At 42.2% G+C, this 22411-nt stretch overlaps 1 protein-coding gene across 4 annotated transcripts in view; it reads right to left on the bottom strand.

The window, feature by feature from the left end:
* Positions 1 to 22411, bottom strand: part of spop (speckle type BTB/POZ protein) — a 107841-nt gene that overhangs the window by 37141 nt on the left and 48289 nt on the right. For all 4 annotated transcript variants that reach the window (XM_061712539.1, XM_061712541.1, XM_061712540.1 and 1 more), the window contains 4 exons: positions 22115 to 22403; positions 19322 to 19443; positions 15502 to 15653; positions 3563 to 3690 (listed from right to left, as the gene is read on the bottom strand). In XM_061712539.1, coding sequence (XP_061568523.1) covers positions 3563 to 3690; positions 15502 to 15653; positions 19322 to 19443; positions 22115 to 22192 — 480 coding nt within the window. In that variant the 5' untranslated portion in view covers positions 22193 to 22403. The remainder of the gene's footprint in view (positions 1 to 3562; positions 3691 to 15501; positions 15654 to 19321; positions 19444 to 22114; positions 22404 to 22411) is intronic.

Raw genomic sequence — 22411 nt, 5'->3', positions numbered from 1 at the left:
GTGAGGAGGTAAAGATGCAGGTCGACATTCTCCTTCAGCTCCTCATCTCGTCTCTCCACATTTATTAGCAAACCCATAAAATCACAGAGATCTGATTAAAACGCCTCTTGTACTTAAAACCACACCCACATATTGTGTTTCCATCAGAAGCTATTGTCTAATAAACCGTTGTTTCCTCTTTTTTTGGTCCTATTCTCCACGCTTCACTTCCTAGTGATGTTTTCAGAACATGAAAAAAATACCCAAGGGAAATCTTTAAGTCTTAGTTAGTTTCAGCCAGCAGCTACATATGCAGCAGTTTTCAGTTTCAGAAGCAACTCGAACAGAACTAACAGTAAAACGGATGCTGATCAAGTCTTTATCCATTACCGCCCTGGCTATTCTCCAATAAAATGGTGACTGTTGCAGGGATGAACTATTCAGTCTGGTAACTCGTGAATGAAAAAAATGACGTCATGGTTTCAATTCTTACAGAGATGTAGAAATGACACAAATGGGATATTTAATCAGTTTCAGAATATATGTCCTGAACTGAAAAGACAGCTATGATGTCCTTGGGTTTAAATACCACATCTTTGTGTGTGCTACCTAAAAGATTTCACTCACCTCTGCACCTATGAGACTTACCAGGCATGTGACGTCAAATAGATGACACACACAGTTTTTAATTGTCACTACGTATTTGCAAAGTGACTCAGAACGTCTGCCTGTCTCAGATGAGGACAGATAAAGTATTGCTTAATCTTTACGGGGCGGGTTCTCTGAGGACGAGGCGGCTTCCTTCCACATGTCCGGCAGCAGCAGCTCTCTGAATCCACCTCTGGTTGCCTTTAAGTGGCTTCTCAGTGGACAGTTTCTGATGGTTTGAGAGGTTGGTTTCATAATAAACTTCTTTCTGTCCCGTTAAGTCAGTAAAACAGACTTCTGTCAACTGTCACACTGTCAGTCACCACAACTCTGCCTTGAGGCAAATCATGACAGCCTGACGTTGTTGGGACTCTCTTGTGCGCCATGGTTGCTATTATTACTCCGGCATTTGCATCGTCTATGATATAAATGATATGACAGTAAATGTTTGACATTACCAACTTTGCTGACATAGAAAGAGAAGTAAGAAATAAAGCAAAATTACTTAAGCCCCTTTAACTTTGAAGTTCATCAGAAGAAAAGAAAAAACACATTTATCTAGACAGAATCTAATCTTGGCCTTTTGATTTAATCTTGCATCCCTTTTTACCTTTTTTGCACCTTGATGCCACCAACAGTGCCCACTTTTCCTAAGAAGGCCTTTCCCCTCAATCTCTTCTCACCGGCCGACCTTCCCCTCCATTTTTATCTCTCCGTCCCTCGTGCTGGCTTTGACAGCCAACGCAGCACCTTTAGTGGGAGCTATCTCCTCATTAAATACCTGCAGGTGTCTGAAGCACTTTGGCAGGGATGGAGAGCGAAAGAGACAAAAGGGAGACAGAGTGCAGTGGCCGGTGTTTAGGCCCCCTTGAACATGACATATAGCAGATTCCCCGTGCTAAATTTGAATTACCAATGTCTCTAGAGGCGACTGAGCTGATCACAGGAGCCGAGGGTCACGAGGAGAGGCTGAACCGCTGTTCCCCCCGGACAGTGATGCGGCTCTGCCTCCATGACACTACCGCACCCACGAAAAGAGGAATAAAATGAAAGCGTGACACGGGAGACAGGTACAGCCAGAGTGAGCATGAAACAGTAAGATACTGATGAAAATGATGTTCAAAGAAAGCAGCGAGACTTGAAAGGATACCGAAAAGAGGAGGGTTTGAATGAGAGATGAGACTGAAGGGAAAGACAGAAAGAGATGAGAGATGAGAAAGGAGGGAGAGATCTGGGCTCTGGGGCGACGGGGCTCTCTCAGATGCAGGATGGCACCATCTGGACGAAAGCAGAGCCAGGTCTCTGACAGTAAACACTGGGCATCACTCTCACATGGAAAAGAACCAGGAAAAGAGATTCAAACACCAGTTCCTCACTTTCTTACCACCGTCCTCCCACCATAACACACCCGGAAACTCTCTCTGCCAGCCGTCCTGCTCCTGCGCTGGTGGAAAACCCTTTTAAAGCAGCCGAACAAAACATTTCAATCCCGGACCGTCCTATTTTCTACCACAACCTGCCTTCCAGTATGTTCTAGAAATGCTCGGAAAGAACATAAGACATGGCTGCTTCTCAATGTACGCCACATCCAACTTTCTTTGAAAATACAAATTCCTCTGGGCTTATGCTGAGTATTTCAAGAGTTAAAAATAAAACTAAATGTCTTTAAAGCGTGGGATAGAAACGAGGCCTCGCTTGCCTTGGTGATTCATTAGAAGAGCTAGTTAACTGCTCTGTGGGACAGATATTTACAGTGAAGGAAGCAGCAGGCAAGGACTGGAACCAGCAACCCCCACCTTCCCCTTCAGGGGGAAATGTCACAGACAGCACTTTAAAGTTACTCATTCATGTACCCTACTGCTCGTCCTCTTCAACAAACAGACTCATCCTCACAATTATGATCCAAAAAGACACACCAGAACACAATACTGTATATGCATAAGACACTCCTGCACACACACACACACACACACACACACACACACAACTGTACCCCCAATTCCACATGGCTCCAGAGAGGCAGCGCTGCCCCTCCTACCCCTCTGTCAATAAGCCCAGTTTGGAAACACTTTAAACAGACTTGCACACTACACCGCTACAAAAGGAGAAGACACGCTCTCCTTCATGCCTGCAGGGTTAATTAGAATTGTTTTAAACAGCCACTGCCATGCTTTTTAAACATTTATAAGTGCATGCATTACAACTAGGCCATTAACATATCCAGAGAGTTTAACCTCTTCCCCGCTCCCCGGCTCCATTACGGGGAGCGGAGGGGAGCGGGAGGAAGGACGGCTGACCTCTGCTGCCCCCTGTGTTGCAGCTGAAAAACAACAAGGGAATTTTCAATGAGGAGCAGCAGCCAGCTTCGGATCAAGGGAATCGGAGCCAAGCCACCATGCAGGCTGAATGACAATCAGCTTGTATGTTAGTGATGAAAGACAGATCGAAACCCAGAGGCTATGTAGTACCAATATAAACATACATTATTCACTAACAGGAACATAGTGGTGAGCTTCGGCAAAAAAGATGAGTGAAAAAGGAAATGCAGCTGCGATTGCTCCCAGGCAGAGCCACGAATACCATTTTTTTTTTTTTTCAAATCTGGATGCTTCAACAAGATTCCTTGATTTTTTTTTTTTTTTTTAATTATTATCATCATTTCATTAAAATGATATATTCTGGTTAATTCAAAGAGTTCCACTTACGCGCGCGCGCACACAGCTCAACATCAAATTCCAGCTAAAGATGTGGGTGTTTGTGTGCAATGTTGAAATATCTCATCCAATTTTGATCTCCCAATATAATCAGGATTATCCCTTTTCGAGAGTGCAGTCTGTTCTGTAAATTTCTCTGGAAAGATTTGGAGCTTTAAAAAAAAATAAAAATGAAGACAGAGTGAGCACAGCGACTTGAAATGAGTTGTTTGGACCCTTACCTCACAGAAAAGCGTTAGTTTGTCATCGGGCAGCAGGCCGTTGGCCTCGTCTAAAAGGAAGTCCCTCCGTATGAACTTTTTGAAACCCCAGTCCTTCCCCTGGACAAAACGGTATGCTCTTTGGCTCTCTGAAAAAGAAAAGACACGGACAAACAAGGAGAGATCAGTTCTCGTCTCTTCTTTTTTCTTTTCTTTTGAGACGTTCACAACATGAAACATTAACAACATGTGTTAATGCATGTGCGAAAGAGAACGCTAGTAATGAGTCATGGCCGTAAGCAGCGGAGGAACAATGACAAAAGATGCTGGGTGCAGGAAGTCATGCCTGCAAGGAGCTTTTAACACTTCAGAAGAAAGCACAATCTCTCCATCCCTCTTTCACTCTCCATCTTCTCACTGCGCATAAAGACTTGTGGTAAACATGAACAGAACTGCTGCGCCTTTTTGGCTGAAAGTGAGAAATTGCAGGGATCAAAGCAGTCCAATTATCATGTGTTTATGGAGTGCCAATTATCTCTGGCGGTGGCAGGAAGGATTCTGTGACACTCAGTTGCACTACAAAGACACAGGAAAGGTGGTGGAGGAGTTGTGTGTACAACAGTCTCGCTGTGTTGTGGTCACAGCCGTCAACAATCAGCTAACAGTAACAAGTGCCCGCGTACCCAGTCAAAACAAAATGGATATGGACTTTGACTGCTCCACAGATCATAGGAAATTCAAGTTAATTGCAGATAAAAAGAAAGACAGAAATAAACAGACAAATTCTGCGCTGGAGGGATGCAACGCCATTTTTGGGAGAAATTACATCATTCACCATTTTGTAAGTAAGAGATGCTTCCTTACGCACTGCTGTGGCCTCTATTTTTTTATTTTTTTTATTTTAAATCAGTGATAGACTCGATCTGCCCTATTAGTGCAGGCATACCCATAACCCAGTGATGAAGGAAATAACTTTAGGCTTTATGTCCGCTTTAATGCGTCCTGGCCTGTAAAGGGTTACATGGCTGTACGGGAAAAAGCACCCCAGGCTACAAAAAGAAAAGCCCACTTGAAACAAATTGGTTTCTAGTCTTTGCATTTCATTTCTTTCTCATTGCAGTCCTTCCAAGAATGTCCTTTCCACAAGATGCCATCAAAATCTAATCATCCATGCATTTGGATTCTTGAACTGTTATAGCAATGAAAATAAACAGAAACCAAAAAAGAAATGACTAAAAAAAAAAACATGCAAAAGATCCCAGATTGCTCATCTGACAGTGTAAAGTAGCGTGTCCTCTGTCGACCTGTCCTTTAGTTGATCGGCTTCCAAAAGAACTGTGTATGTTTTTAAAAAAATAGCTTAGATTTTTTTCTATTTCTTAATTCCAGAGCACCAAGTATATTTGTGAGCACCTTTTTTTTTCCATGCATCCTCTCTGTATTTTCTGTCCATTTATTGCAAGACTGTTTTCATCTCCAAATATCCTTCACGTCTCTGGCAGCGTAGTTATAGTTATTGTCATGCTGCATATTTTAAGTGGTCACGTCCTTATAATTGGATCCCAAAATGCATGAGAATATAAAAAATCTTGATTAACAACATTTTTGCACAGTATAACTTATTGTTTGCAGATGAGTGCTTGTGTAAAAAAAAATATTTTTGAATAAAAATCTAACGAGGAACGGCGTTTGCAGCCACCTCCAGCCTCGAGCAGCTCTTGGTACTAATCTGTTATACGTCTGGCTCGTGCTGCCAAACACGCCCCATGAGGTATCCTACCCCAAGACGGTGGCAGTGGATGCTCTCAGTCCTCTAATGTCCTTTTCACTCTCACTCTCACTCTCACACACACACACACACACGCACACGCACACGCACACGCACACACTTACATCTGAGAAAGCCTCGAGAACGATTTGTCCACAGTTACCCATTCACACAAACACTACACGACTGGGAATTCTCCATGTGACATGTATTCCCACAAATGAAAATCCAAAGGAGTGACACCTGAATACAGCCCTCAGGAGGAAGGACATGCTGCAAATACTACTCCATAGAAACTCGTGTTTTGTATATGACACATCAAGGCTTTGCCACATACATTGTTTTCTTTAATATCTATATTACTTGTATTTCTCTTGAGACCTTCAATGAATAAACAAGAGGATTCGACAGCAGCAGCAGCAGCAGTTAACCGATTTGTTCAGCACACGTTCTCCAGAGGATTACCGGCAGGATTCACTCAGGTCAGTGTTTTGAGATATTTCAGAATTAAAGATGACATGTTATGAATAAGAAGAAAAAAAAAACTATTATTGATTTAAATGTATTTAGAAATTCTGATATCATTTACTCTCATCACTTTGTTTAAGGGTTTCTGGGTCTGAAAATATTGTATTTATGAAACGGCTCAGATCTGTGATGAAACTTAACCAGTTATCAGGCCTCTCTCTTCTTTATCTCCACCTATAACTTTCAACAATAACTTTAAAATCACGCTTTATTTGCTGTGTCTCAGAATTGCTTTGCTCCGTTTTTTCTGCTATTCTTTTAATTTTGCAGTTAATTTAAAAGGTTAATGAACAAAGGAAAGAAATGTACTCATAATGTTCCATAATTGCTCATCTAAAGTTACATATCCTAACCAGAAAATCCCACTTCCTGTTGGCATTTTCTTTATTTTATATGGAAATTCTGACCTTGGCAAAGCAGCTGAGAAAGCTGCCGACATAAAAACTCATTTGTAAACAATTATTAGTTCCTACTGTTACCCTCAAAAGACTTCAACAAAAAGGAATGAGGGAGTGACAGAGAACGCAGCGTTTATCAAGCGGATTATAACGAGACGCTGACCGTCATGATTGGGAAATTAAAGTCCGTGGTTTCTTTGGAGCATGTTTTTAACAACCTGAGCCAGTTGAAGAAATGACTCACGACGAGACTGAGCTTTAACGAAAGGATGAGTACCGCCAAAATGCAAACGAGGGCAAATGTAAATATTTGTCAGTGTTTTCAAGTATCAATATGTGCTACAATAAGCTCTTGGAGTCGGGTACTTGTGAACGTAGCTGACGTACCAGAGCTGCATCATTGCTGCCGTTGATACTTGTCTGTTCTTGTTTGTGCCTGGAATTAAACCTGTGGACGATAGGTCACAGTGCTGGGCTTCCTTTTGTCTGCTGGGCTTCAGCTCCAACTCTGATAAATATATGCTTAATTTGCTCCATTTCTGACTGAACTAGAGTTGATAAATCTTAAACAGTCATTTTTATTGACCGTGCAATCTGTTTCCAACTCGCTTGGAAACTAAAAAGAAACAGCAGTGGATGGGTTAGGGTTAGGGTTGAAGAATGGTCAACTTCTGGCTGCAGACTGTGAAGAGGAGCTCCACCGTAGACCTTTGCACTGAGATGTTTTCCTAAGCTTAACGGCTCGAGAGTGCAACATTCTTCTAGTCCAGACTAGAAGCATTTTTCCACAGACTGCAGTTCCCCATTACAATGGATATATGTCATCAGCTAAACGTAAAAGCATAAACGATATATTATTGAGTGTAATTTGAATAAAAATTCATATTGGCAAGAAAGGACAGAGCTGAAACCAGACATAAACCACACAGAAGTGCAGATGGTGTAGATTTCTGCAGCCTGATCAAAAAGGACACCAACCACAGTCCACGTAATCTGGAACATTTCTCCACAGATTTGCGTACTTCTGAGCATATTTGACAATGCAGCAGGTAAAAAATTATCTTTAAATAAACTAAACATTCATCCATTTACATGCACTCTAAGGAGGCCAGGATTCAAACTTCCAACGTGCAGACCAGTGCTCTACTTCCTCAGCAGCAACTGCCCAACTTGGAGTTTAGTCATCACTGTTCACCAGAAGTACTCTACCATCATCCGGGACATCCATATCTGGAGTACTCCAGCAGTTTTCTCACTCATTAGCACTTACTATAGATACTTGGGGCTACTTCACTTCACACAAGCACCTCTGAGCTCTAAGGACCTAAAGACGCACACGTTTACTTGCATTTAAAACCACTTCAGACCATGTAGTGTCTATTTATCAATTAATTCAAACGGCCACTGAGAGGCACCAGGTAAGCATTTCTAACGCAGATCAGATAGGAACCGTAGGATGGAATGAGGCGATTGTCCGAACAGGCAACAACTTTTTGTGGCTTTTAATAAACCTCTTACATGTACAGCAAGATGTTAAAATGTTGGCTCTGATTCTGTCCTAAGGCTGATACTGACGCTGTCTGAAGCTGGTAAAAACCATACACCTTCCCTGATGCCCACTGACTTACAACTGTGCTCTCATCAATCAGCTGTGCCCAAATTGCCCACCACGTTTCAAAATAAAAGCATATAGCTGAAACTGAAATAGACTGAAACAATAAGACTGACTGAACTAAGGATGCAGAACAAACACAAAGACATTAGAAATACAACATAGCAAAAACTAGGGCTGGGCGATATGGACCAATAGTCATATCTCGATATTTTCTAGCTAAATGGCGATACTCGATATATATCGATATTTTTTCTGTGCCATAATTGGGCTTTCCCCCAAAGCATTATAGCATAGCATCTCTGTTAGCTTCATTTTTTTCTGAGGCAAACCCTTAAAAAAACAGTCAGTTTTAATACAAAGCCTCGTGCCAAATGTCACACAGGTTCCTTTATTAACAGAGGTCTGCACAATATCAAAATGTATAAAACAAATGAAATAAAAATAAACTGCCTGCATATATAGAATAAAAATGCCTCTTGAATAAAATAAAACAAATATCCCTTTCCTGCATAACAATTAAATTCAAATACACTGTGCAATTAATACAATGTAGACAGTAACAGGCAGACTTTTCCACTGAGGTTGACAGTTGTGCAAATAACAAAACATTTGTGCAAATCTGAAATAAAACATTCAAGTCAATTTGTCACAAAATAAGCTATATCAAAATCATAAAAAAATAAATAAAAAAAATTATTTATTTTTTTTAAAAATCGATATAAACGATATTGTCTCGTACCATATCGCGTTTGAAAATATATCGATATATATTAAAATATCGATATATCGCCCAGCCCTAGCAAAAACACATAACTGAATAGCTTCCAGAGGCCAAATGATGCAAATGATTGATCAATTTTGGATAACTGAGACCCGATTAAAAAAAAAAAGGAAAGGGGGTTCTGTTGAAAACCAGTTGGGGTCCAAATACTGGTCATCCCTTGTACACCGGTACATCTTGTGTGACCACACGACACGTGTTCAGGCCTGGTGCTTCAAACAGACTTCTGCTCGTGCTGCCTTTTGCGTAGATCCCACCAGGAGTTCTGCTGACTGATCACAGTGGGAAGCACTAAGATGAAGTGTCAATGCTACTGTAAGATCCTGTGTTAAATCCCCTGTCTGGATCTGAGGGAGCAAGCAGCCAAGGAGGGGACTCGTGGAAGAGTACAGTGCATATGCAGTTACTCCCACCGCTGCTCATGCAGGAGGCCCTTCACTGTAATCCCCTGCTTTTCGAGGCGGCGTGCGCCAAAGAGGCTGACGGCGCTGTGCGACACAATCACCATGCAAAGACACGGAGATTTAAACAAGCAAGCCAATTCACAAATCTACGCACTCTCCTTTTTACAACACTAATTTATTCATTGACTTTATTCATGTACTGCCAATAAGTCTTAGTTTTGTAGACCAAAGATTTCCGTGGCAGCAAATTCAAGCAGGCTTGAAAACAGAGTGAAACTTTTGTGATCTTGATGCGCGTTGCGGTGGGTCGCTGGTTGGACTCGAAGTCCCGTTATCAACTCGCTTCAAAGATCCTCACTGGACATCTGAGGAAGCTGTCCTGCCCGCGCTTACTGTCGGCCCTCGTTTTGTGTCCTTTAAACGTTGTTTGGAAGCTGCGGCGTGTAAATAAACCCAGAGCTGTAAAAACTACTTGTGAAGTTGTGTTATTTGGGCATAAAAACAAGACTACCAGGGAAGAGCGAGGACTTCCCCAGTGACAGCATCGAAAGCCAAACAAGGGAGTGAGGCGGGAGTTTGGCAGGAGAGACATAGATGGAAGGAAGGGAGGGAGGGGGGGGGCAAGAGGAAGAAGTAAGAAGAAGTGAGTGTGAATAAAGAGAGAAGCTCCAGCAGACGCGCCGAGGAGAGGAAAAAATGTGTGACTTCTCCAGTGCTCACCCATGACAGCGAGGTGACTTTGTGTGAATGTGCGCATGCATACAGGCAAGACGACGAGGGCGAGTGTGTGTGTGCTGAGCTCGGCTCGGGCCACGCCGCCATCTCCAGCGAGGCATCAGAAACCTGTGCTGGCAGAGAATCAACTGCAGGTCAGATCACTCGAGCTCACTATTTCAGCGAGCAAGCCAAGGTTGTGGGCGTTGCGACCACTGACAGAATACCAACAAGAGCCGGCCGCGGTGGACGGGGTCGATGCCACCGGGACATCCAGCCGAGTTAGGGCGAACAGACGATTAACAGACGAGCACTGACAGGAAGATTTGCTATTAAACACCTTTAGTGAAAATATTTGGGAAAAATATCAGGAATCTTGTGTGGAAGTGAAGACGGGTGCCACTCAGCAGAAAAAGTACTTTTTTTTCCCACTTCGTGGTTGCACTTCATCACTGTTGAAGAGTAAAGTTTCTCACCCATGCATAAAAAAAATTTAAAAAAAGACGTGATGAGGAAGGTGAGAAAAACAATGACGTCTGAGCAGCGGCGGCGGCGGAGGGGGGGGGCGTCCTGCCAGACCGTTCAAGTGAGCGGGGCATTCATATTCAGCCGCATACAGCTGGCATACAGAAAGAGAAGGTCACCAGGAGATGAGCAGGCATGGAGGGGAAAATAACACTTGACACAGTAACAGCAGTCAGCACCTCTGTCCCTGTCCATCACGCTCTCCACCAAAAGTTCAGCCAACTCCCCCGACTACAGTTACCGCGACTTAGCGCCGATGACGAAAAAAACACTTCTGATTTCTCTGCACGCTGAAGTAAAGCTCTAATTTCAGTACGAATGTGTGTCGCTGCTACGTGAGAGCTTAAAAACCTAATCTAAAACTCCATTATCATTTAAACATCGATTCTCAATGGCTGACATGAAACAAAGTTTTTTTTTTTCCCAGAGAGAGAGAAAAAAAAACAAAACTAATCTCACATAAAGATTGCGCTTTAGAAGCTGGGTCTCAGCACAAACATGATTATTGACATTCTAGTCTCTACAAATGTCAATGCCATCTGATTATATCAAGACTGACCAATAGTTTTACTCCCTCGGCCGGGCTCCACTCACTGCACAGAATGCCCCATCACCTTGATCAGCAGGACAACGAGCTCAAACCCACAAGTTCAATTAAATTTAACAAAAGAACGATCACTCTTCAGCAACAATATGAAAGCAGGGCCCGAGCCAAAAAGAAACCAAAAAAAAAGCCAGCTGCAACTAGACTCTCCAGCCACCACGCACCCAAATAAGCTAGCGTAGCCTTTGGCTACAAAACACAACAAAACCACCATCTGAACGGAGGACTTTACATGGAGACTGTCTGAATACAAAACAGCTTGCGGCAGAGGATGAGAACTTTCCATCTCTCCTCTTTCAGCTGTCAGAACAGGAGTCTGGAGAAGGGGGGGGCAGCTGTTTTCTATGTAAAAAAAAAAAAAAAGGAGGAGGAAGGAACGGCGGGTGTCGAGAGACAACGTACAACCCACCCGACAGCCTCAGAGGAGAAAACCAGCACATTAAGCCAGGGAGAGGGAGGTGTAAGGAGGGGGTGGCGGGCTGCCACTGCTGCCTGAATCCATCTCCATTAGTAAGTACAGACCATCAGAGGATCCAGACTCAGACACATGCTCTCTGGTGGGAGGCTCAAGGGCTAACTGATGTGGATGGGGGTGCTTCATTAGATAATGTCAAGATACCCAGTCAAAAATCTGCCGTTACAGCACAGATCCACATTAGACTGTACTTACTGTAATTCCCAGCAGCATCTACAAACACGCTACTGAAAACAGGAACACAATCCTGCTGTGGATGCTGCTTTCATGCCTCTACTGTTTGTTCCTGGTAAATTTCAGAATTTTTTTTACACTTTTTGATTCAGCTCATTATTGTTCCACTGATTTCAAACCCTCTATGTGTCAGACCTGCAACGTTTACTTCAACTTTCATGTCAATTCAGACTGTGAATGTGGCTCAATTTACTTTGGTAACATGCATCAATATTTGTGTTCCAAGTATGCAATCTCAAGAAAATCAATGGTATGTTTTGAGCATTTTCAGGCCGACAATGAGGCGCAAAAATTAATAATGGCTTGTATAAAAACAGCATCCAAAGCTGGCTCTTTGAGGAGCACAAGCCGACCAAGGACTTTTATTTTCTCAATAAACTAGTCAAGAACTATTGAAATCTTCAAAAGCCATGTTCTTGAAGTACATATGAGAGGATATTTACAGTATGCACTACATGGTGGAAATGTGTTATTTTTCTCATTTCTTTCTAGAGAGAAATTAATACTGCATGCCACAGATTGAACATAAAACACACGATCCAAACTGTTACCAGCATCAGGTTTTATCATAAAGCAACAGGCGTTATGATGATATGGGGTTGCATTAATGTCTTTGGCTAAAGTGTTTTAACTTCCATGATGTGGCAGCATTAATGGCTTAAAGGTGACATGACATCCTCGGCAGGGGCGTGTGCATTTTTCATTAAGATGATGCAAAAGAAGTCAAATATCCAACGTGTGGCCTATTCGGAGTTATTCCTCATGCACAGACTGAACCAGCAAGCGGTTTCCTGCCACAGAAACAGTCCACAGCTGCTCAGCTCTCTTAATTAAGCCACTTTGTTTTTATTTGTCTTTTTTTTCCCCCTTCTCAGAGGCCTGAATAAAATTGGATTGTAAATGATCCAGAACTGACAGAGCAATCTTTACTGCCATATTCATAGACGGGGTGCTCACTAAACTGTCACAAATATGCTGGCAGTTGGGTAATTTTCTCCAGTGACAAGACAAGTGAAATGGAGAGCCCAGGTCTCCCGAGGGGGATGTGGGAAGATTGGAGCAGGGGCATATAGCAGGAATGGGATGGGGTGTGCACCACGGAGCACACTATTTATTGCCAGAACTCCCTTGAGACGAGAAGAAAGAAAAAAAGAGAACAGAAAAAGGGAACGGAAGATTACATCTTTTTCACTTCACCCATTTTGGCTTTTTCTCAGGTCATTTAAAAGGGGGCAGGGCTCTCACAATGGTCAAGGTGTAAAGTCAACCGCCTCAAAGGTCTGTTTATGATCAAACTGCAAAGAAGTAATAAACACAAAAGATGGTTGGCTCTGTGCTGGAGACTTTTCCGGAGCCCCTGGAGGGGTGTGTTTTAACATACACCCTCGACACAACCTTCTGATTCAACAACAGTGTGTCTTCAGCTCAAGTCTTTGTATTTATGTCTTTTAGTCAAAACTGTAACCATTAAAACTCTCTTTCCGTTTACAAAAGTATTATTCAATCGCACTTCATTCTATTTAGTTCCTCGTTCCCTCGGAAAACCTCCTTCCAAGTGTGAAGCGTTATCTGGAGTCTGCCACGGACTATCAAAAGGGAGTATCCAATAGGAATGGGCGATATTTTACCGTTCACGATAAACTGTCAAAAAAATTCCTCACGATAAGAATTTGTCATCTCGCGGTAAAAACGATAAAAGGAAGGAAGGAAGGAAGGAAGGAAGGAAGGAAGGAAGGAAGGAAGGAAGGAAGGAAGGAAGGAAGGAAGGAAGGAAGGAAGGAAGGAAGGAGAGAGCAGGAGGAAGGAAGGAAGGAGAGAGCAGGAGGAAGGAAGGAAGGAAGGAAGGAAGGAAGGAAGGAAGGAAGGAAGGAAGGAAGGAAGGAAGGAAGGAAGGAAGGAAGGAAGGAAGGAAGGGGGAGAAGGGAGGAAGGAAACAAGGAAAGGAGGAAGGAAGGGAGAAAAGAGGAAGGGAAGAAGGAAGGAGAGAGCGGAAGGAAGGAAGGAAGGAAGGAAGGAAGGAAGGAAGGAAAGAGCGGAAGGAAGGAAGGAGAGAGCGGAAGGAAGGAAGGAGAGAGCAGGAAGGAAGGAAGGAAGGAAGGAAGGAAGGAAGGAAGGAAGGAAGGAAGGAAGGAAGGAAGGAAGGAAGGAAGGAAGGAAGGAAAGAGAGCGGAAGGAAGGAAGGAAGGAAGGAAGGAAGGAAGGAAGGAAGGAAGGAAGGAAGGAAGGAAGGAAGGAAGGAAGGAAGGAAGGAAGGAAGGAAGGAAGGAAGGAAAGGGGAGAAGGAAGGAAGGAAACAAAGAAAGGAGGAAGGAAGGGAGAAAAGACGAAGGGAAGAACGAAGGAGAGAGCAGGAGGAAAGAAGGAAGAAAGGTAGGAAGGAAATGAGCCAGAGAGAGAGAGAGAAAGAAAGAAAGAAAGAAAGAAAGAAAGAAAGAAAGAAAGAAAGAAAGAAAGAAAGAAAGAAAGAAAGAAAGAAAGAAAGAAAGAAAGAAAGAAAGAAAGAAAGAAAGAAAGAAAGAAAGAAAGAAAGAAAGAAAGAAAGAAAGAAAGAAAGAAAGAAAGATAAATTCCCGTTGATGACGTTTTTGTGTAACAAACATGGCGGATCTGAGAGCGAGATAGATTTATAGTAGAAAAGGTGGAGTTGAATTGGTATTTTTTTTATCGTCATTTTTATCGTTATCGGGATAAATGCCGGAAATTATCGTGATACATTTTTTAGTCCATACCGCCCATCCCTAGTATCCAAACATCACACGGCAGAGGTGGACTACCTTAAAATATCAAGGTGCAGAGAATGAATTAGTGAGTGTTGAGAGGAGGAGACGGAGGTCTAAATGAGCAAATGAGGGACTGAAAGTTCACATGAGGGAACTGTTTCTCGGCAGGAAAAATTATTTCCTTTTCTACATAACCTGCACCGTAGGGGGTTGTACACAGCTTCACTGCATACGCCTCTGTTTCAAAGCAACTTCCGACTCCCACCTCTCCCGTCCCTGCGTCCCACCCACCCAAGCTTTCCTCCTCCACGCTTCCTGTGGAGTGTGCTGCAGGGCACTGGAGGAGAGGGAGCCAGCCAGAGAGCCTGATAACCAGAAAGCGGTCACATCTGGCACCAACTAATTCTGTTCCACACATTTTTGCTTTCCCTCCCAATAACATAACCTAATTAAAAAAATAAAATAAAATAAATGGATTTGGATGCACATTCATTTATTACTCATCATCAGGGAGCGGAGTGGACGAAGACGTCTGCAAAAGGTTGGGTCTTTTTTAATTAAAATCAAAATTGCCCCTCGCTACTTTGAATTATATATTTACTAAAAGTGAATCCAACCAGCAGTGATTACACGAGCCCATATGGCTATCACTACCTCACATTATTAGACACGCTCAGCACATTAGACACGGTCCCAACCTGCAGCGTGTTTCGGTGCCCCACAGACACAGGTGTGGGAGAAGTTTTTCATTTTCAAACACAAACTTTGAGATATCCTCAGCTTTCTGCTGAGTGTAGACTTCTATGAAGGATGCCTTCAATAGCTTTTCACTAATAAAAGCAAACTCATTTCTGTATCACGGTGTTGTTTATATTGGACCCTTCGAGAAAATTGGAAGAAGCACTTGTTTATACTCTTAGTGTGGGTTGGAATGGCGCCCTTGGTGCGATGAGGAAGTCATGTGAACGAGGAAGTTTCTTCAAAAACATGTAAAACGTCCAATTTCTTCTCCTCTTACATACCGACAGCCTCTTCTAATCTGTTTGACGTTATCAGAGTTCTGTTATTGTAGGCTACCGTATGCCGTACAGATTGCAAAGCGCTCACAGCATCATTTGCGTCCCGTGCTATGAGACGACACAAACAAAACCCGCTCGACTATCGGCTCAGACTGGTCAGGGCCTGGTGACTTACCCATGGCTTTTGTCTCTTCTCCCTTGGCATTGAGGATAGAAAACTTAAACTTGGCACGCACTTCACTTTTTGGGCAGCTAACCAAGAGAAGGTAAAGTGATAAATAGTCTTTGCTCTCCTCATCCAGACCTTTAGGATTCACACGCAAACACCTAGGGGGAAAAGAAAAAGGAAGAAACATACTGTTGTGACTGAAGCTGAGAGGTTTGTGATGCTTCAGGCTCTTCAGGCCCTTCAAAATATGTATTTGTAACATGAACTTTGTCTCTTCTTAATCCATGTGCCAATTTCATTGTTGGGATCACTTTCTGTCAATCAGCTCTTTAACGCAGGAAATGACACACATCTCATTGTTTAATATACGCCCATTTTTGCAACACTTCTATGCTTGTTTTCATACGTTTGCTGGAAATGTTTCATACTCAGCGTTTCAGCGATACAGTTTTGTACCAAATCATTTCCATCACCCGTTTAAAATCACATCTTTTATTCTTTTTTTTGCTACTCTCAGTTTCTCAAGAGCTCTGAAATCCCCTCAAACCAACTTGTAAGGGAATTTACTGCAGGCCTGAAATTCAAAAATGGATGTACATTAACAAATCAAATGAAGTTAGAGAGGGAAAGAAAAAACTCATAACTCAGAATGTTTCATAAATCCAGATTATTAAGTATCCTATACATGCATCTGTTGAATGAGGCTTTTTTCTTTCTTTTTAACAAGTCTTCCTTTGTTTCGCTCTGTTGAAACCAAAGAGCAGAGTGTTCCTTCTTGTTTTTTTTAATCAAACCCACAAGAGCAGACACCCATAACAATATTTCAATGTTAATTACTAATAAACTTGCCAACAGCAGAATATTAAGAGTATTTTAATTTTAAGCATCTCAGTTTAAGTGTTGGCGTATCTTTTCTTGTACCTCAGGAAACCAGAACCAACCAACATCTGGCCAGGCTTGAGCTCTCTGGCTACCCCCCCACCAACCCGGGCAGAAATTAAAATTTGAAGAGGATTGTTAAATCTAGTAAACTTTGTCACTTGATTCTCAGTCTGGAATAAAAAACACGTTTTTTTTTGCACCCAAAAAAGATTTGCTGCCTTTCAGCGCATCAATGCAACAGCTGAGTCAGTCTTTTCATATTAATGTGGACCTGTTTTATAGAAGAATAATATTTTTGCATAACGAGTCTTAACATATGGATTGTTTGTTTCACAGCCTGTTCTACTTTAGGAAAAGTGAAACACTTTAACACGGCCATATGGACTGTTAATTAACATGTTCGGCATATGGAGAATATACATTTACCAAGCCATTTGAGACCAATAATATATTTAAAAAAGATTTGAAAAAGACTTTTCATGTACTACAGATTCTGCTGAGAGAAACTGTCATCTACATATCCTGTCACGTTAAAGTCTTTTGGTGGGAAATTATTGTGCAGCAGGTCAAACGTGCACCCAATCAAACGACCCTGAGGGGGTAAAAAAAAAGTGGCAGCAACTATAATGAGCAAACACTCATCTGCATGCAGCATTAACGTTTCAGGCTCTTGGCATTTTAAGTCCATTTCGTAGTCTACGGGTATGATTTAGATCTCCTTCCCAGGTTCCTATCTATTCATCCAATTTGGTCCTTTATTGTTGTTTTGTACAGTTAGTGTCCCCGTGGGCCGTGTGATGGACTGGATCACCTGTCCAGGGTGAACCCCAATCCCCCACGACAAAACTCAGGATAAGGTGAAGCATTTATAGAATAATCGATGTGTGGTTGTGTCCACCTGCCATGAAGACTGACAGAGACAGACTCGCAGCGCACTTTGGAAATGATGTCTGCTAGAAGCACTTGGGAGGACAGCAGAGGAACTAAAGATGCTGACTGCGAGGTTTGCTCTGCAGAACTGGAAAACGTTCAGAACTGATCACACAGAAGATACAAGAGGACACGACCGACAGCTTCATATCCAAAATACACTCTTCTTGATGTGGTCTCTTAAAACGGTGACAGCTATTAAAGAAGTAACTTACAAATGCATCAATATTTTAAGTGAAAATTGTATGCATGTCATTTTATGTATGTACATCTAGGTTTTTATTTATTTTTATGTACCTGTAGGGGATAGTTGTTGATATGGATCCAAAAATAGAATCACTCATCCATGAGTCTACGGGATGATGAACAGGGATTAAAAACTGCAGCCCAGATGTTCTCCACCCAGACACTTTGTCCAACTACTCCAGAGTCATTCAGAGGATTTCCTGCATAATCCATCCAGCCTGTTCATGGTCTTCTTGAGGGCCCGCTGAAATCTGCAGCCTCTTTCCAGAGCAAACCGGTTCAATCAGAAATCCTTGGCCGCTTGCAGCACAATGTGTTGACAAAGAGAGTAAAACATGTCCAGCAAACTGGCTAGCACTGCGGTGCTGCAAGCACATTCCCAGATTTGCTTCCAACATGTGAAGCACCCCCATCTGCCTTAAGCCGAGGACACACCAACCCGACGTCGCCCGCTGTCGGCCGACTGCTGTGTCGCCTCGCGTCGCCTGTGTCGGGCTGGGTCGGCCTCAAAAAGAAGCACTTGGACACACCGCAAAGACGACACCCAACAGCCAACTAGCACGTACGTTCTGCGCATGCGTGAGAGGTAATTCCCCTCCATACCAGCAGGCAGCGGTAGTCTGTATTCACTCAAAAACAAGGGAAAACCGGAAGCTCTGGGAAGCCGTAAACAAAACAAATGGGCTTCATATTCACACCACATTTCCACACCACTCTTGCTACCACAATGCGTAAGAATAAAGAATTGGCACTGGCGTTGTCAGCCCTCGGCCTTCAGCATGTGGAAGAAGAAAAGAGGAGGCGGAGGCGAAAAAATAAGAAGAAACCGCACTACCTGAAACCTGAACAGCCAATCACAGAGTGAGCTGTTTGACCGACGGCCAACGCCGATTCGACATGTCGAATCAGCTTAAAAGCTGCCGACGGGCGGCCGACCTGTGGCGACTTGCGGGACACACCGGGGAAACTAGGCCGACAAACGCGCACCAACGCTCATCGACGGCCCGACGGCCGACAGTCGGCTTGGTGTGTCAGGGCTTTTAGTCCTCATGAAGGGTCCCAAACATTGATGACAAAGCAGCCGTCAGCAAATGTCTGACCTGTAGCACCCAATCATCTATTCAAACGGAGATACGAGCTGAATATTTATCCACATCTTCTCCTTCAACCTGAGGGGAACAAATTCATCCCAGCTTTAGATGGGTGATATCCCAGAAGCATCTAGGAAACACTGGAAGCAAACACTGCAATGTTTCCTGGATGTTTTCCAGGAGAAACCAGGACACATAACAATGGGACGTATATATTACACCCTCAATCTTCCACTTTCAACACCAGGAGCAGCGAGGTGTTGCATTTCAGATTAAATGTCATAATCTCGTGGTGCCCTGCCACAGCAGAGCCCTCATGGCCGCTCCAACAACGTGCCTCTGGTACAGTCATCAGTGATTAGTTTGTTTCTGGACTTTATGAACGGTTTAATGTTTCTAATGAGTCAGGCACTAGGACAATTGAAGATTCCACCAACTTTGTAATTCTGCAACAAAACTTCATCTCTTCATCTTAAAACTGTCTGCAATATAGATAGAATAAAGGTCCCTTATATACCACTGTTAAAAGATTTGTCTGGATTATTCATACCCCGTATGGTCCAACGCCCTAGACTTGATGGATGTAATCTCCTAAAAAGAAGTGCACGTTCCCCAAGAAAACTCTCCTCGAGGACGCTGTATTTTCAATACTTAGGAGCTAACAAGACATTACTGACCATTTGAGTTTGTCGTTGGCTCCCGAGGAGAAAGTGGAGCTCTTGATGACCTCTCCCATCTCTTCGCGGCAAAAGCTGAAGTTGTTGATAGTCCACATGTATGAGAACTTCACCACTTTTATCTGGAGAGAAAAAGAGAGGACGGTCTGAAATCAGATCTGTTTATTTATATATTTATCTATTCTATACGGGTAAGCTGTATTTGGTCAGCCTGGACTTCAAAACCACACATCAAAACTGCCTTTCATCTCAATAAACACTGACAACAAACGACAGTAAAGAAGAAAGGATATGTGGCAACAGAAAAAAAAACAAGAGAACTTTACAAGGACAAAGCTGGAGATGAAAAAGCACAGACATCATCAATGACGTCCTTTATTTAACGGGAAAGGAAAGTAATGCCTGAGTTAGACGAGTCTGGAGCATAATGAGTGAAACAGTCTCACAGGATGTTTTATTTAAACTAAGAAAACAGTACAAATGCTGAGTTTCCATCAAACGAGTATACTAACACAGAAGCAATCAGAGAAACACGACATCTTGAAAAATCCAGACACAGTCCACATACTTTAATCAGGTTAAAGTGAGACACATACACAACATTTATCAATTTAGCGCAGGTAAGAGAAGGTATTTTCTCTTTCAGACATGTAAAACATTGCCATAAAGAAATTAATGGACTTCTACTTTCGTGTTCATCAAGTAAACATGTGTTGTGTGCACATACTACGATGAAGCTATCACAGACCATTCCATTAAATGAAAGAGAAGACCCACTTATTCTTCGTCTAAGAGCACATATTCTGAAGTCTGAAGTGACAACAAACCCAAAAACTTTGAAGAAGCGCACCTTTGACACTTTTTTTTGGAGCCACCTGGGTTTGATCAGATCAGCTTTGCAGGGTTCACAAAAGCACTAGAGTAGAATTATCTGGTATTTCCATCTTTATATCTTTATCTCCACCTTAATTAAACTTAAAATAATGCCACACTTGCTGAACCTCAGAAGTGGAAAGTTGCAGCTCTCAGCAAATTCTCATCCCTTGAATATATAATTCAGATATAAGAATAAGTGCTAATAATGCTCAGTCAGCTCTATAAATGTTTTGTATCCTACAAAACCTGACTCCTTATGTACATTTCTGCATTTGTTTTGTTTTGCATCAAGTCAAAACTTAAGTTCCTGTTCATCACCGATTACGTAGGGTATAACCACGGAAACAGCAACTCCATCCCTGCAACAACGAGAATGTGGCGAACTGTGCACATGTGAGCGGCAGTTCTTCATGTTAGCCTCCAAAGACAAACACTTGGAATGGATCGACATAAAAATAGCATTAAAAATCTGACTGGCTGCGTTAGGTTAACTTTCCTATCCGTGGTGCAGTGATTTATCAGCTGGGGTTAGTTCTGACTTGTGCCTAAATTGTGGTTAAAAGAGGAATCGGCACCAACTGTCTGTGTCCACGCTGACTTTTACAATCCATACACAAGTCAAGCCTTTTTCCAACAACCGGTGATGTGGTTTCCTGAGCTCTCCAGCTACTGTACGTGTACTGTGTATGTTCTCTCATTTCTTTGCCTGCATAAATGCCCACTAGAGATTTCAAATGAAAATCACTGCACAGAGGAGAAGGGTGTGTAGGGTCTGAACAGAAAACCATCTGCTATAAACACAACTACAAAGACATGATTGAAAAGGAGCTGTGGCAATGTATTTTGATGAAGTAAAAAGAAAAAAAGAAGAAAAATATTCTTTATATACCGTTTTTCTTGCCATATTTTCCTTGTCAAAACCTGCATCCCGTTTACCAACAATATGTTCAGAAAGTTCAGTCTGCCTGATGTCTTGTCCTTCTCTTTTTTTGTGCCCTCTTTCAAACCTGTTGTGTTCAGCTGGCATTAATAATGTCGGAAAACATTTATTTTATTGTTCTGAACACCATGAGTGGCAAAAAAAAACTGAAATTGAGAGAAAAAAAATCTTACTTTGTACTTATTACTAATTAACAAATGCAAGAACATTAAAAAAAAAAAAAAAAAAAAAAGCCTGAAAAGGAAATTTCCTGAAAGCTGCAGGAGGCAATATTAAAACTAAAAGGAATAAGTTTGGGATCACATCCGATCCCAGATGTTTGGCCACATGGCCAGAGGTGATCACCTGATCAGCAAAAAATGATCTGTTACCAACAAATATACAGAAATTATTTAGTATTCATGAGGGAAGATATGGTTTAAGGGGCAAAAGTAATTTTAATGTCACATTAATACGCACAAACAGGAAAGGTTTTTGTGTTTCAGTCAGCGGGGTGAGGCTATGGAACAAGTTTTCAATGGAATTAAAGCAATGTCCAAATATTAAACCGTTTAAAATAAAATACAAAGATATTATTTTTCAGAGGTACAGGGATGAGCAAAATGCTTGGGTGCAATGATACAGTGTTTATTTTTTATTTATCTATTTTTATCCTTATTTTCTTACACTAGTCAGTAGCTTATGTTGCTACAATGTTTTTATTGTCTTGTTTTGGTTGTTTTTGTTTTTTTATTTTTATTATTTTCATTTTTTTAAATTTTTTTTATTATGTTTGCATAATGTTATGTTCGCATGTGTTAGCTAGTCATATTTAAGGAGAGGGGGTGAGAGTTTATAAGTTTTACTTCTTCTCACTCCCTTTCGAATATGTACTTGTTATGTCTCATGTTAAGACGATTGTCTTATTTTCTTTCTTTTTTTTATATATGATTCATATTCGAAATAAACACTACTACTACTACTACTACTACACTCACCTGAGTGTAACACCAGCTTTCAGCCACAGGGCTGCTGGACATTTCCGCCGGTGGTGGGGGACTTGGGGCTCTGGACATCGCCAGCTGGTAGTAGTTGGAGAGTAGATGTTGAGGGGGGGCAGGATCACCGGTCAGCTGTGGGGGGAGGTGGAGCGGGGCATGTAGAGGAGGGAAGGAGGGGCCAGTGACGGGTCCAGTTGTCCCCGTCTCAATCACCTGCTGCACGGAGACCTACAGACAGATGACTCCGGTTCTACACAGCGTCCAGACTCCAGACCACTTAGACTCCCTGTAGGA

This window comes from Cololabis saira, chromosome 21 (assembly GCF_033807715.1).
Source record: "Cololabis saira isolate AMF1-May2022 chromosome 21, fColSai1.1, whole genome shotgun sequence".
Classification (NCBI taxonomy): domain Eukaryota; kingdom Metazoa; phylum Chordata; class Actinopteri; order Beloniformes; family Belonidae; genus Cololabis; species Cololabis saira.
This window is presented reverse-complemented; position numbering and strand designations above follow the sequence as displayed.